Source organism: Phascolarctos cinereus, unplaced genomic scaffold, assembly GCF_003287225.1.
Source record: "Phascolarctos cinereus isolate Bilbo 61053 unplaced genomic scaffold, phaCin_HiC Scaffold_5;HRSCAF=322, whole genome shotgun sequence".
Lineage (NCBI taxonomy): Eukaryota > Metazoa > Chordata > Mammalia > Diprotodontia > Phascolarctidae > Phascolarctos > Phascolarctos cinereus.
Genome location: NW_027555958.1, coordinates 239,188,806 through 239,216,048, shown reverse-complemented (window position 1 = coordinate 239,216,048; position 27,243 = coordinate 239,188,806). Strand labels below are relative to the sequence as shown.

General features: G+C 39.7%; 1 protein-coding gene and 1 long non-coding RNA gene across 3 annotated transcripts in view; one reads left to right on the top strand and one right to left on the bottom strand.

Annotated features, from left to right (window-relative positions):
- TBC1D22B (TBC1 domain family member 22B) overlaps positions 1-27,243 on the top strand; it is a 116,697-nt gene that overhangs the window by 47,358 nt on the left and 42,096 nt on the right. For both annotated transcript variants that reach the window (XM_020999496.2, XM_078155394.1), the window contains 5 exons: positions 6,328-6,635; positions 8,182-8,361; positions 8,970-9,040; positions 13,626-13,754; positions 16,067-16,132. In XM_020999496.2, coding sequence (XP_020855155.1) covers positions 6,328-6,635; positions 8,182-8,361; positions 8,970-9,040; positions 13,626-13,754; positions 16,067-16,132 — 754 coding nt within the window. The remainder of the gene's footprint in view (positions 1-6,327; positions 6,636-8,181; positions 8,362-8,969; positions 9,041-13,625; positions 13,755-16,066; positions 16,133-27,243) is intronic.
- On the bottom strand, positions 11,920-15,098 carry LOC144457595 (uncharacterized). The gene is made up of 3 exons (XR_013487045.1): positions 14,829-15,098; positions 13,502-13,664; positions 11,920-12,911 (listed from the first exon to the last, which is right to left on the bottom strand). It is a non-coding gene; the product is annotated as an uncharacterized LOC144457595 (long non-coding RNA).

The window sequence follows — 27,243 nt, the reverse complement described above, 5'->3', positions numbered from 1 at the left end:
GCCAGGCGTGGGAAGGGGCCAGGGTTTGTGGAGCAGCAAGTGGGCCAGTTTGGCTGGAATATCACGTGTTTAAAGAGGAATAATCTGAAATGCCATGCAGTGTAAGCAGGAACCAGACTGGTAAGTTTGTATTTTATTCCAGATGGAGTAAGCGCCACTGAAAATTTTCAGGCAGGGCAGCGACATGGTTAGAGCTGTGATTTGAGGATATTAATTTGAGAGACAGAGCACAATCAGGAGACCAAACTAGTTTCTGAACCCAAACCTAGGGTAAGCTACTTTAGAGTTGTTCACTTGAGTATCCTCACTTTATTTTCCTTCTTAACTCATTGCCAAATCCATGGAACTTATTCCCAGGCCTAGATTGTGGATCACAAACTTAGAAATGTATTCATGGTAGCACTTAGAAGCGTTTTTAATTTATCTGAAAGTCTGCAGATCCTCACTGTCCTCAACTGTCACTGCTAGGTCTGCTTTTCTTTTTCTGTTCATTATGCTGGGATGTTAACTGTCTTCTGATTGACAATGAGCAGGGGTTTCATTTTTTAAAAATTCAGTTCTTCTGCAACTTCATGTTTGACATGATGTCCAGTATCCCTTAGCAGCCTTCCTTTTAAGATAGACTATCTCTGCTTTTTCCATTTGATCTAGTTTTCATTTTGAAATATTTAGTGATAAATTCCTGGAAACTTTCTTACCTGGGTCTCAGGCATCCAGCTCATGTTCACCATTAGCAAATCAGTAGAGTCATGGAGTCTTCAAATTGAAAAGAGGGACTTTTTTTTTTCTAGTCTAACTCCTTTCTGAAATATGAATTGCCTCTGTAACATCTCCATAAGTAGTTTGTACCTGAGTTTCAATTCTCAACTAATGATTTAATTGACATGAAATTTTTAGAAAATTAAGCAAGGCAACATTATTGGGCCGGAAACTATAATTGTTAACAAAATTAATGACTTTTCTGTTCAATATTCCATTTTGATTAGCTGATAGCCTCTGTTAGAGGATAGTCATCAAAATACTTCATAAATCTTTTTTTTTTTGAGGCAGTTGGGGTTAAGTGACTTGCCCAGGGTCACACAGCTAGTAAGTGTCAAGTGTTTGGCCTGAGGCTGGATTTGAACTCAGGTCCGCCTGACTTCAGGGCCAGTGCTCTATCCACTGCACCACCTAGCTGCCCCCCATACTTCATAAATCTTAAAGTGCATTAGAAATTATACTTATTATGAATAAATTCTGAAATAGAAATGTTGCTCAGACATAATAAAATTTTGACATCCTCTGCCTCTTTCTCTTCTTTTCTCTCTGATAATGAGGTGGTCCTTGGTAAAGGCTGTTACATATGCCGTTGATCCTATCCCCTCCCGTCTTCTACAGCAGATTGCCTCCTCAATCATTCTCTCTCCTTACCTTTTTCACTCTCCTTTGTACTTCCCCTCTCCCTTTCTCTTCTCTCTCCTCCTCTTTCCATCTATTGATTCCTTCCCTACTGCCTTCAAACCCTTCATTAGATCTTGCCATTCCTTCAGACTGCCATATCGTATCTCTCCTCCCTTTCTCAGCCAAACTTGTAGAAAAAGCCATCTACATTCATCTTTGTTTACTGTCCTCTCACTTGCTCCTTAACCCTTTGCAGTCTGTCTTCCAACCTTGTCATTCAACTGAACTTGTTCTCTTCAAAATTACCAATGATTGGGGCAGCTAGGTGGTGCAGTGGATAGAGCACTGGGCCTGGAGTCAGGAGGACCTGAGTTCAAATCCAGCCTCAGGCACTTAACACTTACTAGCATTGTGACCTTGGGCAAGTCACTGAACCCCAATTACTTCACCAAAAAGAAAAGAAAAAAGAAAAAAATTACCAATGATCTCTTAATTGCCAAGCCTCATGATCTTTTCTCAATCCTCATCCTACTTGACCTCGCTGAACTAATGAGATAATATGTATGTAAAGGGTTCTGCACACCTTAAAACCTTACTTAAATATTAGCTATTATTTGACACTGTTGATCATTTTCCATATATTTTCTCTGCTTTGAATTTTCATGATATTGCTTTCTCCTGGCTCTTTCCCTACCTGTATGACCACTCCATCTCTGTCTCGTTGGCTGTCTTACCATCCATTCGATCCTCTCACTGAATGTTTCCTAAGGCTCTACCCTGGGCCCTCTTTGATTCTCTTTCTACTCTTTCTCTATTGGTAATCTCACCTTTTCCCTTTGCCTCTCCCCCACACACATCAGTCTGCCAGATATTGCTGTTTCTTCCTCCACAACATCCCTGGTATTTGACCCCTTCTGTCTTTTCACAAAGTTCAGATTCTCATCAGTGCCTGCCTAGATTATTGCAACAATTTCCTAATTGGACTAGATGCCCCTAAATTCTCCCCACTCCAGTCTATCTTTACAGAGCAGCCGAAGTGACTTTCCTTAAGTGCATATCTGACTGTGTCACCCCTCTATTCTCTAAACTCCTGTGGTTTCCTGTTGTCTCTAGGATAAAATAGAAACTCTTCTGTTTAGCTTTTACATCTGCCTACCTTTCCAGCTTCACTCTACATTATTCTCCTTCCTATACCATGCATTTTAGTCAGTGCCTTTCTCCCTTTTTCACACATGCCTTTGCACTGGCTGTCCCCTCCATCTGAAATCTCCTCCTCCCTCATCTCTGCTCAGTAAAATCTCTTCTTGACTTACATGAGCTGATGCAAAGTGAAATGTACTGTGTACAGAGTAACAGCAATATTGTAAGATGATCGTCTGTGAATGACTTAGCTATTCTCAGCAATGCAGCAATCCAAGACAACTCTGAAGGATCTATGATGAAAAATGCTCTCCATCCCCAAAGAAAGAACTGATGGTGTCTGAACACAGATTGAAGCACACTTTTTAAACTTTATTTTTCTTGAGGGTTTTTTGTCTATGTTTTCTTTCACAACATGACTATTATGGAAATGTTTTGCATGACTACACATGCATAACCTACATTAAATTGCTTGCCTTCTTAATTGGGGAGGGTAGGGAGAGAGGAAGGGAGAGAATTTGGAACTCAGAGTTTTTAAGACAATCATTAAAAATTGTTTCTACATGTAACTGGGGGAAAATAAAATATGAAATAAATTAAAAATAAAGAAAAAAATTGGCAAATGCTATAATAATAAAATAAAATTTGGCCTCTGGGGAAAAAAAAATAAAATCTCTTATTTGAAAATGCAGCGCTTCCTTCTACATGAAGCTTTTCCCTAGTCCCCCAACTACTAGTGCTCTCCCTCCCTAATTACCTTGTATTTTAGTCTCTCTTTCTATTCTGTACATACTTAATATGTGTATTTGTCTCCCTGGTAGAACATAGGCATCTTGTGAATAAGGATTGTTTCATTCTTGATAGTTGCACCGACTGCTAGCCAGTACTGTGCCTGGACTTGATAAGCCTCATTGATTTATAATATACTAATTGATTGGCTGTTTCAGAATTGTGTGCTTGGAATATTGATTGTCCTGTTTTGTTTTTGATGATTCAAGTATTACATCCTCTACAACATGCTACTTTGGGTGACTTTCTTTTATCTGTCAAAACATTTTGAACTTTAGCATTTTCCTTGTCTTAGTTGCTCTTTAAATTTCTTGTGATTCTTGACTGTTTTACCATGTTGTGAGATTCACTTTTGAAAATGAAAGTGCTTTTTGATGCCTCAGTCTCTTTTCCTTTTTTTTATTGATTGTAGCAATAAAGGTTTGATGAGCTACCATTCCCTATATGAGTCAACAGTTGCATTAGCCAGCCATTCTTATTTAAAATAATAATTTATGTTACTAAAGAGAGGAAGCTCAGTGCAATGGTGTTTGATTTAGAGTCAGCTTATTTGGGTTCAGATACTGCCTTTTCCATGTAGTAGCTGTGTGATTTTTGGCAAGTCACTTAAACTGTGTTGTGTTGAGTTGAGTTTCCACGCTTGTAAAATGAGGGAATCAGTCCTTGAGGCCAACTTGTAAGATCCCTTTCAGCTCTAAATCTTTGATCCTTTCATGAGATTGAAAAGCCTCTTAGCAGTGTAGTGAGGGCAAGTGGTAAACTTTAAACTTTCTTCTTTATTTGTCTTTATTTGAATTCTGTCCTTGTCTTGCTTTTCTGCTTTTCTTTGTTTAATCCCTACTGCAAATACCAAGACTATGTCCTTTATTACTGTGATGTAGGAAGGGAATTGCGGGGAGAAGTTTGGATTGAAAATGTCCCAGGCAGCCAAATAATCCCTTGCACTGGAGTAATAACCTCTGGAGAACACTTGGCCTTGAGGCCACATGTGGCCCTTTAGGTCCTTGGGTGAGATCTTTTGACTAAGTCCAAGTTTTACACAAACTCTTTTATTAAGGGATTGTTCTGTAAAATTTGGATTCAGTCAAAGGGCCACACTTGAGGACATAGAGGGCCACATGTGGCCTCAAGGCCACAGGGTCCCCACTGCTGCTCTAGACCCTCAAGTGGGTTTAAAGCTAAGCTAGGAGAGGCTGAGGAAAATTCTCCTCATCAATGGGCTGGTTCAGTTCTGTATGCTAAGTTAGGGATGTTTAAGTGACCTGTTTTTTGATGAACCTCTTTTCCAGCGGAGGTTACTTTTGGCTAGTATAAATCTCTCTCATGAGAGAGGTAGCTAGGTTGTTCAATAGATAGAGTGCTGGGCCTGGAGTTAGGAAGACCTGAGGTCAAACACAGCTTCAGACACTTAGCTGTGTTTGTGCCTCTGGGCAAATCACTTAACCTCTGTCTGCCTCAGTTTCCTCAACTGTAAAATGATATAATAACAGCACCTACCTCCTAGGATTGTTGAGGATCAAATGAAATAATATTTGTAAAGCTGTTGGCACACTGCCTGGAACATTGTATAGGCTTAATAAATGCTTCATTCCTTCCTTCCATGGTCCTCCTGTCCAGTGGCATAATTAGGATTCCTGATATTTAGATAAATTCTTAAATTTCAGGCTCTTTCCACTTCTTGGGATAGTGAATGGATTTAACTTGTTGTGGAAGAAAGATCACCTACCTAAGGAGTAAATTGGACCCAAGTTACACCCTGGTTACTGGTGTCAATATGCAATCACAACTTCACAAAAGTTACGTGAAAACTAGGTTTATTACAAGAGAAATTAACATACATGTGAAGCCCAGAGAGTTCACAGTCCATACAGAAGTTTGCATATGTATGACAGTAGGACAAAGGAGGAGAAAACACAAATCTCCACCTAAATGGGCATATCTTGGGAGGGGGAAAGGTACAGTAAAGGTGAGAAAAGGACAAAACCCCTCCTGAAAGGGAGGAGCAAATTGATGGTAAAAGCAACATTCTATTCCCTTGCGAACTGCTAGACCATGAAGATAGGATGGTCTGCTTATCTACAAGGGTCCCAGCTGCACAGTTTCTCAGCCTAGTGCAGGTTGACTGGCTCCTGAGTCAAGCCAAGGACACACAGAAGTCCAGTTTGGGATGTGGACAACAAATTATCTCAGCTCGGGGATGGAGGGGGTGAGGGGTGGGGTCAGGGGCTTCATCCTTGACACGTTCTGAGCCTCCTGTACACTCTGGACCAGGCCTATACAGCATATGGCCCACCAAAGGATTGCAGGTGGCCCTGTAAAATGTAGAGAATGTCAAAGAAAGTAAAGACATAACAAGTGCTTTGTCCATGCCCTGCTTAACCGGCCTTCTACTTGTCATTAGTGTGCACATCATGTAACTTGGCAGGTAGGTTGCCACTGTGCACGCTCCTGTTTGTCACGTGACCCGCAGCAGCTAGTCATTGTCAGTCTGTCTGTAGTCTGAGAGGACTGAGAGTTGTGTCTTTTTGCTATGTTTTTGATCACTACTGGCATTGAACAGGGACAAAGTGAGTGTAGCAAAGTAATTTTTTTTAACATTAATGTGATTTCATGGTAGATAAAAATCTTAAGTAATAAGTATAATTAATTGATATTAATTGAAGTTTTCCTTCTTTAAATAATGGTTTGTTTGCAAAATAGTTTAATCATTCATTATACCTTTACTTGGAAAGTGAGCCTCTAAAAGCCTGTCTGCAGCCCGAAGAAGTTTAGCCTGTTTTAATTTTGGCCCCTACTATTGCCTAGTTGTACAGGTCTGCTCTGGATCCAGGCTTTCTGGAAAATATGACAACTCAAAAAGACAAGTTCAGGGGACCCCTTAACATTTCTTAACATTGGATATACAGTTGCTTTAGAGAAAAGCAAGCAAGAGGGTTTTAGTTGTATGGGACCAGTTTGAGTGTCACAAGTGCTTAATTTTTCTGTGATAATGATTTCTCCTTTTTTTTTTTTTGGTAGCTTCATTAAAGAACACTCAAAAGTCAATGCAGTACCCTTGAAGAATAAAAAAGCCTCCAGTTTTCATGAGTTTGCCCGAAATACCAGTGATGCTTGGGACATTGGAGATGATGAGGATGAGGACTTTTCCACATCCTCTTTCCAAACTCTGAACTCTAAGGTTGCTTTGGCAACTGCAGCCCAAGTCCTAGAGAACCACAGCAAGTTACGGGTGAAGCCAGAGCGATCCCAATCTATGGCAGCTGATATAACAGCTAATTTTAAAGTCATCAAGTCCAGCAGTGATGCCCAGCTGTCTAGAAATTCTGGTAAGCCTATCTGGATAATATGAACCCCCTGAGCAGAGCTTATCTTAGTGGGGGAAAAAAAACCGTCTTTCAGTGTTTATTCACTCAGATCTACTATAATGTGATGGCTGAATACATAATTCCAAGGAGTGGTCCTCCTTGTTGGTAACATTCTGTCAACCACTCCTTTGTATTTCACCCCTTCTCTTTTTATGGTAAGGCCCAGGGTTCCTTAAATTTGGTTGCTTCAAACCACTTTACAGTTTGTCAAGTGTACTCAGCTAGGGACTTTAAAGTGTTTTGTGCAGATCTCTGGTTCCTTTGCATAGACTTTAACACTTGCAAAGAGCTATTGGCACAAATTTGACCTCTTTTCTGTGTCCAAGGTATTATGAAACAGATTTTTTTCTAGAGACATTTCCCTGGTAGCCCCAAGTATGTTCATTGAGGGTGGAGTAGGGAACAAAGAGTGATCAGGCCTTTCTTTCTTTTTAAGAATCTGGCCCAATCCTTTATCCTCCATTATACTTTTTTGGTGCCCATCCTCCATATTTAGTGTTGCTTTTAGAGGTTTTGTGATTACTTGAGTCACTTATCCATAGGCCAAGGGAAAGGTGTCTCAATGGCAAAAGTATGTCATGGCTAAACTTCTTAGATAACATTTTTATTTTAAGCAAGATTTCTGTACAGTTCTTAATTCATGAATACTGAACTAGCTTGGGAGACCTTCATAGCAAGCCAGGAGAGTGATTCAGAGGTGACTCCTCAGTCCTCTGAGTCATGCCCCAATGAGTTACTTTGTACTTCTGGTTGCTAGGGCTTTAATACTGAGAACTCTGTGGAGTGATTAGTAAGCAACATTGTTGCCACTACAAGAGGCTGTGGAAAGTGCCTTGTGGCAATCAGAAGCATTAGGAAGACATCCTTCATTAAAACTCCTGGTTTTTTCAATACTGCTTTGAAAGATAACCGGCCTCTTATAATTGCCGCTTATGCTCATCTATGATGCCTGAGGATCTGAGTGAGCCCCTTCTGAGGACCTTTAGAGGCAGATATGAGGAGGAATAATCAGTCCCACATTTCCTTTGCTAAGCCTCTGTTGGATACACAGAAACACAGGTTCTCCTATCTCATTAGCAACTTCTAATTTTGTTTCTACCTAAAATGTGTCAAAGGTTGAAGCTGAGCTCTGGGGTTACATTTTATAAAGAAATGCTACAAGGAGGCAACATGATACAGTGAAAAGAACACCGGCACCTTAGAGGACTTGGATTTGGATTCTGCCTCTGACCTCTGTGACCTTGGACAAGTCACTTAATCTCTCTTAGCTCCAGTATAGGGAAACTAAAATTAGTATGAGAGAAGATCATCTTAGGTTAGAGAGTTGTGACCTTAGAGTCTGTGCAGTGAGTTAATCATAAGGTTGAGGGTAGGTGCTATAAACTCGGGTTTCTTCTCTTTGGAATGAGAAAAAAAAAAGTTCTTGGGGGTTACTGGGCTAAGTAAAGCGAAGGGTACTGAGCTACTTTACAAAACTGCCTAAATTTCTCTTTAAAAATGTTCCCAGGCGACACATGCTTACGGAACCCTCTTCATAAACAGCAGTCACTTCCACTCCGACCCATCATCCCCCTTGTTGCCCGAATCTCAGACCAGAATGCTTCTGGTGCTCCCCCAATGACTGTCCGAGAGAAAACACGCTTAGAGAAATTCCGGCAGCTTCTCTCTAGCCACAATACAGACCTAGGTGAGTTATTGCTGTACCATGAGTGGGTCGTTTTGCTAATTTAATACCTCTGTGCCTCTGTAGTAAGCCTTTTATTAGAAAAGCTAGAAAAGTCAAAGGAAGACAAGGAAAGAGCAATTGTTTTCAGACTTCCTTAGTTTATTCTTTATCTGGTCTCCTTTTAATTTTTAGTGTCTTAATAAAATTCTATTTGTGGAGACTTGATATTAAGTTAAATTAAGGGCTTTTAAGAGGACCATTTAGATGAGTCAGGGTTCTGTGTCTTCTTACCTGGAGCGCCACGGTTCAGAGACTTGTCATGTCCGACTTGCTTCAGAGGCAAGTCTTTCTGGAGGTCCTGTTACTGGCTCAATCTGTGAATGGATTTTTATTTTTCTCTCTCAGGCAGAATGCTTAGCAGATAGGTTGGCACCATAGGATCGTAACCTATAGCTCTTTATTGTGCAAGGTTATCGATTTGTGCTATTCCCTGTGCCACATCAAGAGCCAGTGGAGGGTGACAACTTTACTCTAGGCAGCGGTTAGATGTTTGGCATCATTGCTTGAATGTTGGTAAAAGACACTTTATGGGAAAAATATTATACACTGAGGCTGTTATCTGTTTGCAGATGAACTGAGGAAATGTAGCTGGCCAGGAGTTCCCAGAGAGGTTCGACCTGTCACGTGGAGGCTCCTGTCGGTGAGTTGTGCTCCCGGAAGGTTTCTGAGCCCCAAGTAATCCTTTTCGTCTGATTAGACAATGATTAGGCACATTTATCTTATTCTGTTGGGTCCACTGAACCTACTGGGTGTTTACACATGTGGGACCATACCTCCTCATTGTCTGTCCTTAGAAATTTATTTGCAGAAAAGTATGTACCTGATTTTAATAATTTTTATGTGTACTTAACAGTCATCAGCAAGTGATATTTTAGTATAGGAGGAACAAAAGAGGATTGCACATGAAACTGTGAACTTCTGTTATATACAGTTTGTTTTACACAAGTGTTTTTAAATTTCACAGTATAGTAACAAAATTGCCCTGTTTATGTTCCTTTCTCTTAACTCATTCCTCTCCCTATCCTATTAGAAACCTTTGCCTTATAGCAAAACGTGTAGACAGTGAAACAGATCAACATATCGGCTGTTTCTGAACCCTCTGCTCCCTCACCCCTGTCACCAGACCGGAAGCCTGTTTCATCAGCCTTCTGAAGTCATGACCGATCACTGCACTGATCAGAGTTTGGAAGTCTTCCACAGTTGTTTTACTTTACATTACTGTGATTACTGTGAAAGTTCATTCATTCATTTAGTAAACATTTATTAAGCACTTACTGTGAGCCAGGAGGTATGCTAAGTGCTAAGAATATAAAAAGAGGCAAAAGACAGTCCTTACCTTTAAGCAACTTATAATCTAATGATCTAAGTTGTCCTCCTGGTTCTGCTCACTTCACTCTGTCATTTCATACATACAGATCTCCCCAGGTTTATCTGAATCCATCCCTTTCATTATTTCTTAAAGCATGATGGTATTACATTACATTCACATACCATGATTTGTTGAACTCTTCTCTGATCAGTGGATACACACTGTGCCTACAGGTTTTTGCTATAACAAAAAGTAACATATTAGTCCATTCGCTCTGTCTTTGACCCTTTGGAGTCTATGCCTAGTTGAACTCTAGCTGGGTCCAAAGATTTGCATAGTCATAATCTTTGTCATTCAGACAATAAAGCATTTGTTAATCACTCAACTATGTTGCCTGGCACTGTGCAAAGTGCCGAGTATATAGTTCGCTTCCTAATTGAGGAGAGAGCAATCAGATAATTATGTATATTCAAGATATGTTCAGTGTAAATGGGAAGTAATCTCAGACAGAAGACACTAGGATGGGAGAAGGAAAAGCTTGTTGGAAGCCAGGTAGTGAGAGTTGAGGAATGTGAGTATGGAGTACAGCCAGTATAAATGCATGGAATTAGGGAGTTAGATCATCATATGAAAGGAACAGTAAGGAGGTCTGTGTCACCAGATCATAGAATGGAGTAATATGTAAGGGACTGGAAAGATAGGAAGGGACCAGATAAGAATTTTATATTTGATCCTGCAGGTAATTGGCCTGGGTTTACCTGGAGGTAATAAGGAGTTACTGGAATTTATTTGGAGGGGAGGGGATAGTAACATGGTAAGATCTGCCTTCTAGGAGAATAACTTTGGCAGTTGAGTTCATCAGGGTGGATTAGAACGGAGGTGTAGACTTGAGGTAGGCTACTAACCAAAAGCCTAATGTGATAGTGCAGATGCAAGGTGACCAGGGCTTGTGCCAGGCTGGTGGCTGTGTGAATGGAGAGAAGGGGAAATACAGGAAGAATGTGATGAAGGTAGAAATGAAAGACTTGTCGACAGTTTGGATGTGTGGGGTGAGTGCTCACGAGCACTGGAGAATGACACTAAGGTGGGAGTCTGGATGACCGGGAGAATGGTGGTGCCAGTGACAATAATCAGGAATGTTTGGAAGAGGCAAGGGTTTGGGGAAAAAGTAATAGCTCTATTTTGAGCATGTTAAGTTTGAGATGTCTACAGGACATCTGGTTCAAGATGTCCAAGAGTCAGTTGGAGAAAGGTTAGTGTTTATAGAGAGATCTGGGAGTCATCTGCATAGAGATGATAATCAAACCCATGAAAATTGATGAGATCACCAAATAAGACAATATAGAGTAGAGCTTCCTTCCTTCCTTCTTAAATATGCTTCAGTCTGCACTCGGAATTCATCAGTTTTCTTGGAAGTGGATCACATTTTTCGTTGTGAATATTTTGGAATTGTCATAGATTGTTGTATTTATCAGAGTAGCTAGGTCTTTCACAGTGAATTATCTTTATAATATTGCTGTTTCTATGTACAGTCTTCTCCTGGTTCTATAGAGCAGATGTTCTTAACTTTTTTTGTGTCATGGACAAGCCTATAAACACCTTCTCAGAATAATGTTCTTAAGCACATAAAGTAAAATACATAAGATTACCAAGAAAACCAATTATATTGATATACAGTTTTCAAAATATTCTTAAAAAACAATTCCATGGATCCCAGATTAAGAGCCTTTGGTGTAAAGTGAGGAGAGGAGAGGATTCATGATAGAGCCTTGGGAAACACCCATAATTGGTGGGTGTGTGACTGGTAGTTTTAATGACTTCCAGATTGCTTTCCAGAACCATCTGACCAATTCATAGTCTCCCGAGCAGTGCTTTGGTGTGCCTGTCCTCCTATAGCCCCTCCAACAATTGTCATTTTTGTCTTTTGTTAACCTTTGTTAATCTGATGGGTATGAGATAGAACCTCAGAATAGTTTTAGTTTACATTTCTCTTATTAGTGATTTGGAACATTCTTATGGTTGGTGACTTGCATTTTTTTGAAAATAATCTATTCGTATTCTTTAACTATTAGGGTGTACCTACTTTTACATGAATAAACTCTTGCTCAAATTTACGTGAGGGAAGTGTAGAGCTGAACAGGCTCATCCCTGAGAAAGTAATCCGAGTAATTATTTTAGACAACATTAGTCATTTATAGACTTTAGGCAAATTTCTAACTTTTTTTCTTTTTCCCTTTTTATTGATTTTTTTAAAAATGTCATTTTCATTTCCCAATGTATCCTTCCCCTTCTCCCCATCTTGAGGGCCATCCTTTATAACAGATTTTTTAAAGGGGGGAAAAATCAATTTAGCAAATTTATCAAAGCTAACCAACACAATCAAGTGCAACAGTTAATCCTGTGTTTCGCCTGCACAGGGCACACTTCTGCAGAGATGAGAGGAGATGTGTCTCATAAATGTCCTCTGTGGTGCCAGGCTTAGTCACTGGAATCCTGTGGTGATGGTTCTTTCCAATTACATTGTTGTAGTCGTTGTGCATGTGGTTTTTTTGTTTCTTCTTATTTCACTCTGCATCAGTTCAGATACCTCTCTTGAATACTTTGTGTTTATCATTTCTTATAGTGCGGTAACATTCTATTACATTCGTGTAACCCAGGGTTTTTTTTTTAACTGTTCCATCTTTGATGGACTTCTACATTCTTTCCAGTTCTTTGCTACTACAAAAAGTGCTGCTAAAAATATTTTGGTGTATATTGGGCCTTTCCCTCTGTTTTTCTAACTTCTTTTCCCCTCATCCTCTTTTTAAAAGTAAGAATAATAAAAACGATTTAGAAGTATTTTGTAATTTTGAAAAGTCTTATAAATGAGTCTTCATTTGAAGTTGACATTTATTGAGTTTCCTCTCAGGCATCATAGACTTTTGCACAGACTTTCTGACCGTGCACAATCCATTTATCCATTCATTCATTTGCTCAGTGTTCATCCATACATTCATTTGTTCAGTATTTATTGAAAATTGATTTTGTTCAAGGGACTGTGCTAGAGAATTCAGACATAGCACTTGCCCTAAAGGAACCTGTCATGAAATGTAACATAATTGACTTAGAAAACAAAGACAAGAGGACTTGAGGTAGCCCATTTTCCCTCTTGCTTATCTTCTGTTCACATTCCTGAAATGATTTGATCCATTGCCTTTGCCACCTGTGGTAAATTTGAAAAATACACAAAGTGGATTTAATTAAAGAAGATGACAGTAGTGCAGCGGATCAGTGCTGAGAGTGAGCTCTAAGCCAGGGGCAGGACGGAGAGAGCAGGTGCTGTGGCCAGAAGGGAGGCTGGGCCCAGTGGAGGCCCATCTGAAGGTCTGGCTTTGTGTGTTGCAGCTACCATATCATGCATTCCATTCAGCTTTCTAGGCTTATAATTCTGACAGGTGGTTGAGCAGAATGGGAAATAGGCAATAGTCACTTTGAATCTCACTGGACTAATGTTGCTTAGTAACATATGGGGAATAGGCATATGTCTCCAAAGTCTAGTTATATAGACTTTGGGAGGCCCCTAGCTTAAAGTTCAAACTCTCTTCTCTGACCCACATTCAGTGCCCTGTTGTGCCAGCGAACTAAGCCTTGGAGTAGTTCCCAGCACTACAGACTGAGCTCAGTCCTAGAGACATGGTAATCAATATTCTATGGAGGTTAGCACTGTTTAATCTGATTACCCTTGGATTTCATTGAATGGGAAGGAAAAAACTGGGAGACTAAAAACTAAAAAAACCAAAACCAGAAACTCACCATCCTTTTGGAAGCCTTTCCTCCTTTCCTTTCACAGTTTCTAGTACAATAGCAAGGCTGAAATAAAGTTGTGGCTCCATATGACCAGTGCCTGTTCACCTCTGACCTGGGCTTCTGTCTGTAGGGATACCTCCCGGCCAACACTGAGAGGAGGAAGATGACACTACAGCGGAAGCGGGAGGAGTACTTTGGTTTCATTGAGCAGTATTATGACTCCAGAAATGAAGAACACCACCAGGATACCTATCGACAGGTATATTTGCTATTTGCTGAGTCTTCCTCTTCTCTCCCTAATGTACCATGTGCCCCAGTTTCCAGGGGATAATCAAAGGGTTCCCAGATCCCTAGGTCATCAGTCTCTTGGCGTACCCATGGTTGAAAATATTGCAGTACTATGACCTTTCCTTCTTTCAGTGTCATACATTCTAGCTGAATAAAGCATTATTCTCTAAAGTGGGGGCAATGGCCTGACCCCAAGGACTCTATAATCAGCCAGTCAGAGGATGGAAAATGGATTACATTCTGCTCCTCCCCCCATCCCTCATAGGCTGTTTTGGGGCATCTCTGCAACACAAACTTTCCTATTCTTATCCCCCAACACTCCCCTTTTCTTACCCCTCCCTCCTTTGGAGGAGAGGAAAAGAAAGGGAGAAGGAGAAGGAAGAAGTAGGGAAGGGAAGGAAAGTCTTTGCTCTCAAGGAGGTCACAGCCTAGTGGGACAATACATGCAAACAACTATGTACCAATAAACTATAAAAGGATTAATTGTGAGTAGTCCCAGAGGGCAAGCACTAAGATTAAGGAGGACTAGGAAGGACATCTTGCAGAAGATAGACTTTAGCTTGAAGGGAAGACAGGAGGTAGAGATGAGGAGGGAAATTTTTCTCAACAGTTGGAAGTGCAATTCCCCACCTTCTCCCTTCTGAGCCAAGTATGACCCTCTCCGGACAATTATAACCTGTCCTCTACCAGCCAGCAGGTACTGTTGGGAAAATTTCCCTCTCCTTTCCCCTTCCCCCTTCAGAATAACAGCTCCCTACCCCTGATCACTTCACAGATACAGCCCTGAATCTCACAGCAGTCACCATTGGAAAAGAGCTCTACCTCTCTCCTTTTCATTTTGGTTAGAGCAAAGTGAGTCACCCAGGATGAGCAGGTGTGGATGAGTTTTTATCTTCATTGCTGTTTCCATTCCATTATCTTTTCCCCAAAACTCACCCCTCTTCTAAACTTCCCTATCCCTAGATGGGTGCCACCCTCCTTCCATCACCCAGGTTTGCAACTTCAGTGCCATCCTCACCTCCTCGTTTTCCCTCACCCCACGTACCCAGTCAGTCATCGGGTCTTGTCATTTCTGCTTTCACATCTTTCCCCTTCTCTCTACTTGTACAACCATCACTCTTGTTCAGGCTCTCATTGCCTTTTGCTGGAGACCAATTGACTAAAGCCCTGTTCAACATTCGTATCTGCTTGCCCACAGCTGCCGTTGACTTTTGCTCTAGCTATCATTCACTGAAGAGGCTTGGCATCAGAAGTGAGTTAGAGGAGTTAGTCGTGATCATAGCTGTAGAGAGAGATGGAGGGAGACAAGAGGGAGGAGCTATACCTTAAATTTAAGTGCGTTGGTTTCCGTTTGTGGTTCCTTCCTTCCTTCCACATCTCAACACTCTGCACCCTTCCTGTGTACTAGTGATGTCTTCTTTTGTATGATAGTTCTTTTTATGCCTATCTCGTCCCCCTTAAAGAGTTTACACTTTTGGATAGCCTAGCACAGGGCTCTGCATACAACAGGCATCGAATAGATGTTGGTTGAATTATTTTCTGAATTGTTGTTGTCCTCTTTTAGTGCTTCTGATGCCTTTGTTTGTTAGACTCCGCATGGGGACGCCTCTTATGCTCTCATCTCAGAGGACTCTCAAAGGTTTCCCTTCCCTGAAGTCAACAAGCCAAAGTGCTTCCACCCCTGGGAATTGAAGGTGGCATTTGTTTCACAGAAGTTCCACATGTTCTGTCTCCACGTCCTGCTGCTGCACTGACAAGCAGACAGGCTCCTTCTGGGTCCCCTGTCAGGGCCACAGCTGCAGCTGGCGGACCTCTTGAATCATGGGAGCTGTGGGTGTTTCTCCTGAGTAGGATTCTGAAAAAGACATGAAAAGTGCATCTTTCTGGTACATGCTGCCTCTGCGTTGGTTAGTGAGCTCCCAACATGAGACATCTCAGTAACACGTTGGAAAGACTGGCCAACAGGAAGAGCAGTTGATTTTGTGTGGGTGTTGTGACTAATACTGTTCAATCCGTTCTTTATTTCACTTTTCAACCAGTTGTTACCCTGTAAATTCAGCTTATGTGTGCACTCTGGGGGAAACAAATGGGCATACTCAGCTTTTTTTCACGTTGATCAGCTGGAGCAGGAATTTTCTGAGCTCCTACAGAAAGGAAATGTCATTCCTATGCACTAGCTTGTAATCAGCCCCTTGTGTTCAAGTCCTAAAATAACTCTCACAAGTGTAGACTGGTGATTGTCTTTGGCCATGGGCCTAATTGGACACCACTCTTCTTTTTCAGATACACATTGACATTCCAAGGACGAATCCTCTCATTCCGTTGTTCCAGCAGCCACTTGTCCAAGAGGTGAGGCATGCACTTTATTATTCGGGCACTCTCCCACTGTTGTACTTCATAATAAGCTTCTGTTGCCCTTCTTCCTTTGTGCTCTTAAGATCTCTTTCTCTTGCAGCAGATTATATAGTTACAGGTGGTAATGCCTTACATTCATATACTGCTTCATACATTTCAATTCATCTGTCATTTAATCTATAACTTAAGTGAAGCAAAGATTCCCATTGGACAGGTAAGGAAACTCAGTCTTAAAGAGGTTGAATGACTTACCCAGGTTTACAAAGATAGAAGCAGGGTTAGGATTAGAACTCAGATCTTTGGACCCTTTTCTTCAGGAAGAGAGTGGAATCTACAAACTATAGGCAGGTGAGTTTGATTTGTATTTCTGTAACAAAATTCCACAGCAGTTTAAAAAGGATGGTTTGTGAATAGAGAGGGGAGCATTAATTGCTAAAAGCTAATATGGCTTCATGAATGTGTTATGTTATACTAACCTTATTTCTTTTTTTGACAAGGTAACTAGACTGGAAAATCAGGGGAATGTTGTAGATATAGATTCTTATTATTTTAGAAAAACATTTGACAAAATCTCTTGTGCTGTATTTTGTGGAGACACATGCAGCAGATCTCAGATCTGCAGTATTTGGAATTAGTTGAATGGCTAGACTCCAAAGGTCCAGCTGATTGATGACTTGCTGTCAGCTTAGATGGGTATCTCTATTGGAGGGTATCAGAAGTCTGTGCATGACAGACTACTGCTTACTATTTCTTTCCATGACTTGGGTGAAGCCATGCTCTCAGATTTGCAGGTGACATGAAGCTGAGAGGGATAATTTAATACAGTAGATGTCAGGATCCAGAAAGGTCTTGATAGGTTTAAAAAAAATTGGGTTTTATCTAATAATGTTATATAATAGGAATAAATGTAAAATTTTGTTCTTATGTTCAACAAAACAAGTGCAGGATGGGGAAAGATGTGGCTAGAAAATAGTGCATATGGTAGGGTTTTAGTGGACTGCCAGCTCAGAATGAGTTAACCATATGTCAGCCAACCATGTGGCATGCTCTCCTAGGCAGCAGTCAGAGATGCCCATGGGCAAAGCAGTGAAGGTTCCACCATACTTCGTCCTGGTCCTGCCACAGCTAAGGTGTTATATTCAGTTTGAGGTATTACGGTTTAGGAAGGCTGTGAATGAATTCAAAAGAAGTTAAACAGGATGGTGAGGGGACTGGAACTGAGAGGGCTTACCCTGGAGAAGAGAAGATTTTGGGGAAAACATAATAGCAACTTTCAGATATTTGAAGGGTTATGTGGAAGAGGATTTGGGCTTGTCTTGTTGGGCCCCTTCGGGCAGAACTAGCAGCACTGAGGGGGACGGCACTGCAGAGACTCAAAATGAGGCTCAGTGTATGGAAAAATTGGCCAACCCAAGTGTAATGAGAGCCAGTGGGCACCTTCCCTCTGGAAGTCTTCAAATGGTCTCGACCAGTTCCAGGTCCTGGAGGCCTCCAAGGTCTCTTACCCTTCTTAGTGACTCCCCTGTGGTTCTGTGGCCAGAGGGCCTGATGTTCTTTTTATTGCATCAGGCTGAAAGCCCACATAAATATGCATCTGTCTCTTGTTCTAGGGATTCACAAGACTCTAAATAAAACAATAACATTATACAAGAGGAAGCAGAAAGCTTTCCAGATTCCCCAGCTTGCTTCCCTGCTCAACTCCCTGTTATTCAACCCCTTTCTTCTTCACTCTGTGTTTGGGATAGATGTGTTAGAGAATCCATAATGTGATGGAAAGAGCACTAAAAGAGAAGCCAGGAAGCCTGGGTTCAAATTCAAATTCCACTCCTGGTTAGTTTATAATTGTGGACGAGTCGTTTGTCATCTCTGGGCCTCAGTTGTCTTGTCTGTAAAATCAAGGAGTGGGGAGGATTAGGTGGTTTTCAAATCCTGTCCAGCTCCAACCATCTATTAAATCTAATGCTTCAGAGACATATAACTGTGCACGTGTGCTTTAACACACGGTTCACATCTTCCTTCGAACTTGGGAAAGAATTTAAGTATTTTTAAAGGCTTCTCTTGGTAGCTAAACCAGAATGTAAAGAGAGAGTCACAAACAACTCTCTCTTAACTTCTAGTATGCTGCAGTAGGAGAGCACCGAGAGGAAGCAGATAAGTTAGCAGGCATTTATTAAGTACTTACCATGTGCTGCATACTGTGCAGAAGCAATGAACTCCAAAGGCTTTAGGCATTTGTCTCTGTTGGTGCAGAGGGCAATGGACAGAGTGCTTGTATACAGCAGGAAGGACTTTCAGAGGTCACCTGGTCCATTCCCTTGTTCACAAGCAGAATGACAGCCACGCCAATCCAGACATTGTTAATGACCTACAGTAATGAGTATTTCGTGATCTCCCACAGTAACATGTTTCTTGGCCTTTGTTATCCCAGGATTTTTCTCGGATCTAGTTTAAATCCCCAGGATTGCACTTTTGACCCATTGCTGCTTTGTTCTGACTTCGTTAGACAAAGAGAACAACGACATCATCAGTTTCCCTACAATAGTCTTATATGTACTTTACTGTTTAATCAGTTAACCAATGTTTGAGGATTCACAAGGTGTGCAGTACTTCATTTACACTCGAAAGAACATCATCAAGATTGTGTATGGCCCTTGTGGAGTTTGTTCCCTAACAGAAATGTCAGGATTAATAATCAACATAAATAATCAAAATTAAAAAAAAAAAACAAACAAAACATAAATTGGATTAACTGAAACATTTACCATGAGGGAAAGGCTTGGAGGTGGAAGAAGTGGGGTGGGCAAGTTTGTGTCGGCTAGAGGGGGTGAGTAAGAAGTTATATAAAGCTGAAAAGAAGAGGGAAGACCCAGTGAGGTCTGGGGGAAGATGGGTCAAAGTCACTGGGGGAGAGCTTAACACAAGGAGGCCCATATGAGAGGTTTGTGTTTGATCTGGAGGGTGAAAGAAGCCACTGTAGGACTACAAGTAATAGAGAACTCTGACTGCAACGCTGGACACAGAGTAGTTGGGCACGATAGCCCTTCTGGTCAGTTGATGCTCACTCGCCCTTGATGTAGGAGTGCTAACAGTCAAGACATTTTAGCAGCCTCATCTTTCTAGCAGGATGTTGTACTCCACTGTCTTTGACATATAGGGGCCAATTCAAATAACTTTTTAAAAAGATGTTTATTGATATCTTTTGTTCCCTTCAAAGGAAATTTTTTTAAATTTTCATTTCCAAGTTCTCTTTCTCCTTCTATCCCCTCTCCCTCTCATTGAAAAGGCAAGAAACACAATACCCATTATACATATGAAGTCATGCAAAACATATTTCCACATTAGCCTTGTTGCCTCCCTTCCCCCCACCCCCTAAAAAGCAAGAAAAATAGAGGAAATAAAAGTATACTTCAATCTGTACACTGAAACCATCAATTCTCAATCTGGAGTCTTTTGTACTCATAGTGGATCATTGCCAATACAAATTTTTCAGGGTGCCTCTAGAGCCAGGAGTTCTTAACTTGGGATACATAAACTTGTTGTTTGAAAAAATTGTTATTTTGGTAACTATGATCCAATATAATTGGTTTTCTTTGTAATCTTGTGCTTTTTTAAAATGTATTTTAAAAGATTATTCTGAGAAAGAGTTCCAGACAGCCAGAGGGGTTCATAACACAAAAAAAAGTTAAGAACCCCGTTACATTATAGATTCTCTTTTTCTTTTTTCTTTTTCCTAAATTTTTTCCTTTATTTTTTTAATTAATATATTTTGATTTATCAACAGTCACTTCCATAAGCTTTTGAGTTTTCCATTTTTCTCCACCTCCCTCCCCAAGACAGCATGCAATCTGATATAGGCTATACATATACATTCCTAGTGAACATATTTTCACATTAGTCATGTTGTAAGGAAGAATTAGAACCAAGAGGAGGAACCACAAGAAAGAGGAAACAAAACAAAACAGAAGAAAAACAAAGAGCAAATAGTATGCTTTGATCTGCATTCAGACTCCATAGTTCTCTCTTTGGATGTGGATAGCATTTTCCATCATGAGACTTTTGGAGATGTCTTAGATCTTTGCATGGCTGAGAAGGGCTAAGTCTATCAACATTAGTCATTACATGATGTGGCTGTTACTGTGTACAACATTCTCCTGGTTCTGCTCACTTCACCCAGCATCAGTTCATGTAAGTCTTTCCAGGTTTTTCTGAAGTCTGCCTGCTCATCATTTCTTATAGCACGATAGTATTCCATTACATTCGTATACCACAACTTGTTCAGCCATTCCCCAATTGTTGGGCATGCCCTCAATTTCCAATTCTTTGCCACCGCAGAAGGAGCTACTATAAATATTTTTGTACATGTGGGTCCTTTTCCCATTTGTATGATCTCTTTGGGATACAGTCCTAGAAGTGCTATTGCTGGATCAAAGGCTATGTACATTTTTATAGCCCTTTGGGTGTAGTTCCAAATTGTTCTCCAAAATGGTTGTATCATTTTACAACTCTACCCACAATGCATTAGTGTTCCAATTTTCCCACATCTTCTCCAACATTTATCATTTTCCTGTTTTGTCATGTTGGCCGACCTAATAGGTGTGATGTGGTACCTCAGAGTTATTTTGATTTGCATTTCTCTAATCACTAGTGATTTAGAGTATTTTTTCATGTGACTATAGATGGCTTTAATTTTCATCTGAAAACTGCCTGTTTGTACCCTTTGACTATTTATCAATTGAGGAATGACTTATATTCTTATAAATTTGACTTAGTTCTCTATGTATTTTAGAAATGAGGCCCTTATCAGAGACACTGATTGTGAAACTCATTATAGATTCTCTAGCCTCCTTGCCTACTCTGGGTAATTAACTGCTTTTTTGTTTTTGTTTAGTGAAGGACCAAAAGTCAAATAAAAGCTTCCTTTTAATCTGTCTTCTTGATAATATTTTCTTCTCTGTACCTGAGTTCTGAGAATACTACTTCAATCATAGAAAATGCCCGAGGTGTTTTCTGATAACTGATGCTCACAAGATTAAGAGTTTGGAATTAGGAAGATGATAGAATAAAGGCAGAAACTCACCTGAGCTATCTTTTTTTTTTCCCCTGTGAGGTAGTTGGGGTTAAGTGACTTGCCCAGAGTCACATAGCTAGTAAGCGTCAAGTGTTTGGTCTGAGGCTGGATTTGAACTCAGGTCCTCCTGATTCAAGGGCCAGGGCTCTATCCACTGCGCCACCTAGCTGCCCCTCACTTGAGCTATCTCAAATTCTCCTCCCAACAATTTGAGAATAATGCCTCAAAATGAATTTTGGAGTGGTAGAACCAACAAAAGCACAGGTTGAACCAGTTTCCCTCCCCAAGACAACTTAGAAGGTTGGTAGGAAAGGTCTGTCTTACTAGGGTGCGAGTGGAGCTCAGACCATGCCCCAGTAAACATTATAGGGCAGCTAAATTGGCATCAGTAGGTGGTGGAGGCTTCCTGAGCTCTCAGCCCACAGATGGTAAGAGAAATCAAAAGAAATCAAAGCTATCTGTAGTCACATGAAAATATACTCTGAATTATTGTTGGTTAGAGAAATGAAAATTAAAACAACTCTGAAGTACCACCTCATACCTGTCAGGTTGGCCATTATGACAGAAAAGGAAAATAATAAATGTTGGAGGGGATATGGGAAAATTGAAACACTAAGGCACTGTTGGTAGAGTTGTAAACTGATCCAGCCATTCCGGAGAACAATTGGAAACTATGCCCAAAGAGCTATAAAACTGTGCATACCCTTTAACTCAGCAATACCAGTACTAGGTCAGAAGGAATTTTCAGGGGACCGTTTGTTGGCCCTGGGTGCAGGACTCTGTTGTATTGACCATACCTGTTTTCCAGGGTGAGGAGAAGCACTAGCACATTAGAGTGTGTGGCTGCAGGGAAGCAGAGACCTTGTTCACAGTTCTAGGGCAGAAAAGAGAGCTTATCACTCACAGACTAGAACACTAGCCAGGAGAGCAGTGACCACACCTCTCTTTAGATCATACCACCCTGGAAGAACTGAAAACTTACAACCCCCTTCCCCAAAACTAGCTCTGAAAACAGCAGCATAAAAAATGTGAAGCTTGAGACAGTGCTTCCTCCATCCTGGGAGCAGAGCCCAACCTTAATATTGCTAAAAGTCAAAAAATAGGCTGGAAAAATGAGGAAACAAAACAAGGAAAGAACCTGACCATAGAAAATTACTGTGGTGACAGGGAAGATCAAAAGAAACTCAGAAGACAACAGAGTCAAAATAGCTACATCCAAAGCCTCAGAGAAAAATGTGAATTGGTCTTGTCCCCCCCCCCCAAATTCCTAGAAGAGCTCTAAAAGGATATTTAAAATCAAATAAAAGAGAAAGAGGAAAAATTGGAAAAAGAAATGAGAGTGACAGGGTGAAAGGAGAAAGGGGGGGGAGAGAGAGAGAGAGAGAGAGAGAGAGAGAGAGAGAGAGAGAGAGAGAGAGAGAGAGAGAGAGGAAACATAGGATGGAGGGAAATACACAGTAATCATAACTTTGAAAAAAATTTACAGCAAGTTTCTTTGATAAAGGCCTCATTTCTCAAATGTATAGAGAACTGAGTTATGTTTATAAGAATACAAGTCATTCCCCAATTGATAAATGGTCAAAGGATGTGAATACACAGTTTTCAGATGAAGAAATCAAAATTATCTATAGTCTTGTGAGAAGATGCTCTACCACCAATGAAGATGAAATTAAAGCAATTATTAGGAACTGTTTGCCCAATTGTGTGCCAATAAATCTAACAATCTAAATAAAATAGATGAATATTTTCAAAAACACAGATTGCCCAGATTAACAGAAGAGGAAATAGAATACTTAAATAATCCTATCTTAGAAAAAGAAATTGAGCAAGCCGTGAATGAGCTCCCTAAGAAAAAAATCACATGGACCAGATGGATTCATAAGTGAATTCTACACCAAATATTTAAAAAACAATTAATTCCGATACTATATAAACTATGTGGAAAAATAGGCAAAGAAGGACTCCTTTCAAATTCCTTTTATGACACAAGTATGGTGCTGATACCTAAACCAGAAAGAGTAAAAACAGAGAAAGAAAACTATAGATCAATTTCTCCAATGAATATTAGTGCAGAAATTTTAAATAAAATACTAGCAAGGAGATTATAGCAATATATCACAAAGATCATACACGATGAGCAAGTACAATTTATACCAAGAATGAAGGGCTGGTTCAATATTAGGAAAACAATCAGTATAATTAACCATATCAATAACAAAACCAACAGAAATCATATAATTATTTCAATAGATGCAGAAAAAGCTTTTGACAAAATACAACAGTCATTCATATTAAAAACACCAGAAAGCATAGGAATAAGTGGAGCTTTCCGTAAAATGATAAGTAGTAACTATCTAAAGCCATCAGCAAGCATTATTTATGAGAGTAAGCTAGAATCTTTCCCAGTAAGATCGGGGGTAAAGCAAGAATGCCCCCATCATCATTCAATATTGTACTAGAAATACTAGCTATAGCAATAAGAGAAGGAAAAAGGAATTGAAGGAACTAGAATAGGCAATGAGGAAAGAAAACTATCACTCTGCAGATGATACAAGATTATACTTGGAGAATCCTAGAAAATCAACTAAAAAACTAGTTGAAATAATTAACAACTTTATCAAAGTTGCAAGATATAAAATAAACCTACATAAATCATCAGCATTTCCATATATTAACAAGAAAGGCCAGCAGCAAGAGATAGAAAGAGAAATTCCATTTAAAATAATTGTAGACATTATAAAATACTTGGGAGTTCATCTGCCAAGACAAACTCAGGAACTATATAAACACAATTACAAAACACTTTTCATACAAAGTCAATTAGAAAGACATGAATTGTTATTAATAGGAAAAATATTAATTGCTCATGAGTAGGCTAAGCCAACATAATAAAAATGTCTTTTCTACCCAAATTAATTTACTTATTCAGTGCCATACCTATCAAACTGAAAAATTATAGAGCTAGAAAAAAATAATAAAATTCATCTAGAAGAACAAAATGTTAAGAATAAAAGGGAATGAATGAAAAAAAAAAGTGAAGAGAAGTGGCCTGGCCATATGAGGTCTTAAAACAGTAATCATCAAAACAATCTGGTATTAGCTAGGAAATATGTAGATCAGTGGAATAGATTGGGTACACAATACACAGTAGTAAATGACCATAGTAATCTAGTATTTTATAAACCCAAAGATCCAAACTTTTGGGACAATAACTCACTATTTGACAAAAACTGCTGGGAAAACTAGCAAATAGATTGGCAGAAACTAGGTATAGATCAACATCTCACCATATACTAACACAAGGTCAAAATGGATACATGATTTAGACATAAAGGGTGATACCATAAGCAAATTAGAGGAGCATGGAATAGTTTACTTATCAGATCTATGGAGAAGGGAAGGATTTATGACCAAACAAGAGATTGAGAGCATTATGACATGTAAAATGGATAATTTTGATTACGTCAAGTTAAAATGTTTTACATGAATAAAACCAGTGCAGCCGAAGTTAGAAGGATAGTGAAAAGCTAGGAAAAATTTTTTACAGCAAATATTTCTGACAAAGGCCTCATTTCTCAGATATATGGAGAATTGAGTCATATTTATAAGAATACAAGTCATTCCCCAATGGATAACTGGTCAATGTGAACAGGCAGTTTTTAGACAAAGAAATCAAAGCTGTCTATAGTCATGTGAAAAAAATCCTCCAAATCATTATTGATTAGAGCAGTGAAAATTAAAACAACTCTGAAGTACCACCTCATACCTGTCAGATTGGCTAATGTGACAGAAAAGGAAAATAATAAATGTTGAAGATGATGTGGGAAAATTGGGACACTAATGCATTGTTGATGGAGTTGTAAAGTGATCCAACCGTTCTGGAGAGCAGTTAGAAACTATACCCAAAGGGCTACAAAACTGCATACCCTTTAACCCAGCAGTACCACTACTAAGTCTGTATCTCAGATTTATAAAAAAAGAAAAAATGAAAAGAACCTATTTGTACAAAGATATTTATAGCAGTTCTTTTTGTGGTGGCAAAGAATTGGAAATTGAGGGGATGCTCATCAAAGGGGGAATGGCTGAACAAGTTGTGATATATGATTGTAATGGAATACTATTGACCTATAAGAAATGATGAACTGGATGCTTTCAGAAAAAGCTGGAAAGACTTACATGAACTGAAAATAAAGTGAGCAGAACCAGGAGAGCATTGTACACAGTAACAGTAATATTGTATGATGATCAATTGTGAATGACTTAGCTCTTCTCAGCAACATAATGATCCCAGACAGTTCCAAAGGACTCATGATGAAAAATGCTCTCCACCTCCAGAGAAGGAACTGATGGAGTCTGAATGCAGATTGAAGTATACTATCTTTCACTTTCTTTATTTTGGGGGTTAAATTTTTTTGGGGGGGGCGGTTCTGTGGGGTTTTTTTTCACAATGTGACCAATATGGAAATATATTTTGCATGATGGCATATTTATAGTCCATATCAAATTGCTTGCTTTCTTAATTGTGAGAGGTTTAGGGGGAAGGAGGGAGAGAATTTGGAACTCAAAATTATGCTTAAAAAATGTTAAAAATTGTTTTTACCTGTAATTGGAAAATAAAATATATGTTTTTTTGAAAAGAATTGGAATTAGGATTATCATGTAATTCTGCTGCAGAGCCCTCCTTTACCTGTTATTTGCCTCTGGTTTGCCTTTGTCTTTTATGACTCACTTAGATTTGTAAAATATGGAGTCTTTGAATACAACTTGAAATCAAGTTGCTGAATGGTTCATTGGATCATTGGTTCAACCCCCTAATTTTACCAATGAGAAACTGAGGCCCAGCCTTGGGAAGGGACTTACACATGATCATAGGTCAGTGGAAGAACCAGGACCAGAATTCAGGTCTTCTGAGTCCCTACCTAATCCAGCCTCTGGATGTGTCTGTCTGGTCTCAAAAGCATAGGAATCAGAGTGAAACAAAGAACAAGTAGATGGACTGTTTTGGAAATTGGAGAGTGTAGGGGAAGGAGAAGTACCTTGGGCTGGAGTGGGCAGAGAAGAGAGCTCCAGAACATTAGTACCATCTTTCTCTTTGCCCAGTTGGGTTCTTTTCACTTGCAGAGTTTCTGTTATCCTTAGAGCCTTTCTCATTGATGCCCTGACTACAATCTTTGTCTTCAAATTCCCAACTTAAGGATTCAATTGACTGTAATGTACATGACTTCCCATCCCAAGATAATGTCTAGATTACCTTCTGTTTTGCCTTGATTGTAAATTGCTTCCTGTGTGTATAGCTGATTTGGGCTACCTGCTTACTAATTGCGTAGCCATGAAAAAATCTCTGAGCTTCTGTTTCAATTTCCTCATTTGTAAAACAGGAATAATACTTGCAGTACCTATTTCACAGAGTTGTTGTAAGTAAGTGCTTTGTACATGTTAAGTTGTTAAATATGAATTTGTTATTATTTTAGTTCCCCTTCCTCTTTTACAGCATGGCATTCCTGATCTTCTTTTCCTTTATCTCCTAATACACAAAAAAGAGAGAAATGATCTTTGAGAAACAGAGCTCAAATACTCTTTGATCTCTTCTCAGAATTGAAATTGAATTAAAAAGCAGTCAGTCCTCATGTCTTAGAGTGGTAGGAGAGTAATTGGGTAATTTACCCATTCCAGACATTGTCCAGGTCGCAAAATGAACTGATCTGAATTTTATCCTCTAATGGAAAAATCAGTGGACTTGGAGTCAGGAAATCTGCTCCAGTACCATGTGACCGTGCGGAAGTCACTGAAGTTTTCTGAGCCTCAGTTTCTTTATCTGCAAGATAGGGATAATCTTGGCAGCCTTAGGAAAGTACTTTATAAACTTTCAAGGGCTATAGACATGTTAATTATTGTTCCCACCTTGTAGAGATTATCTAAGGAGGAAGAGATAAAAACACCTACGTAATTGAGAATTAGGTAAGCATCTTAGGCTTCCTAGCATGAGTATATTGGTGTGCTAAGAGTTGTTTTAAAAAATTCCGCACTAACCCTGCAA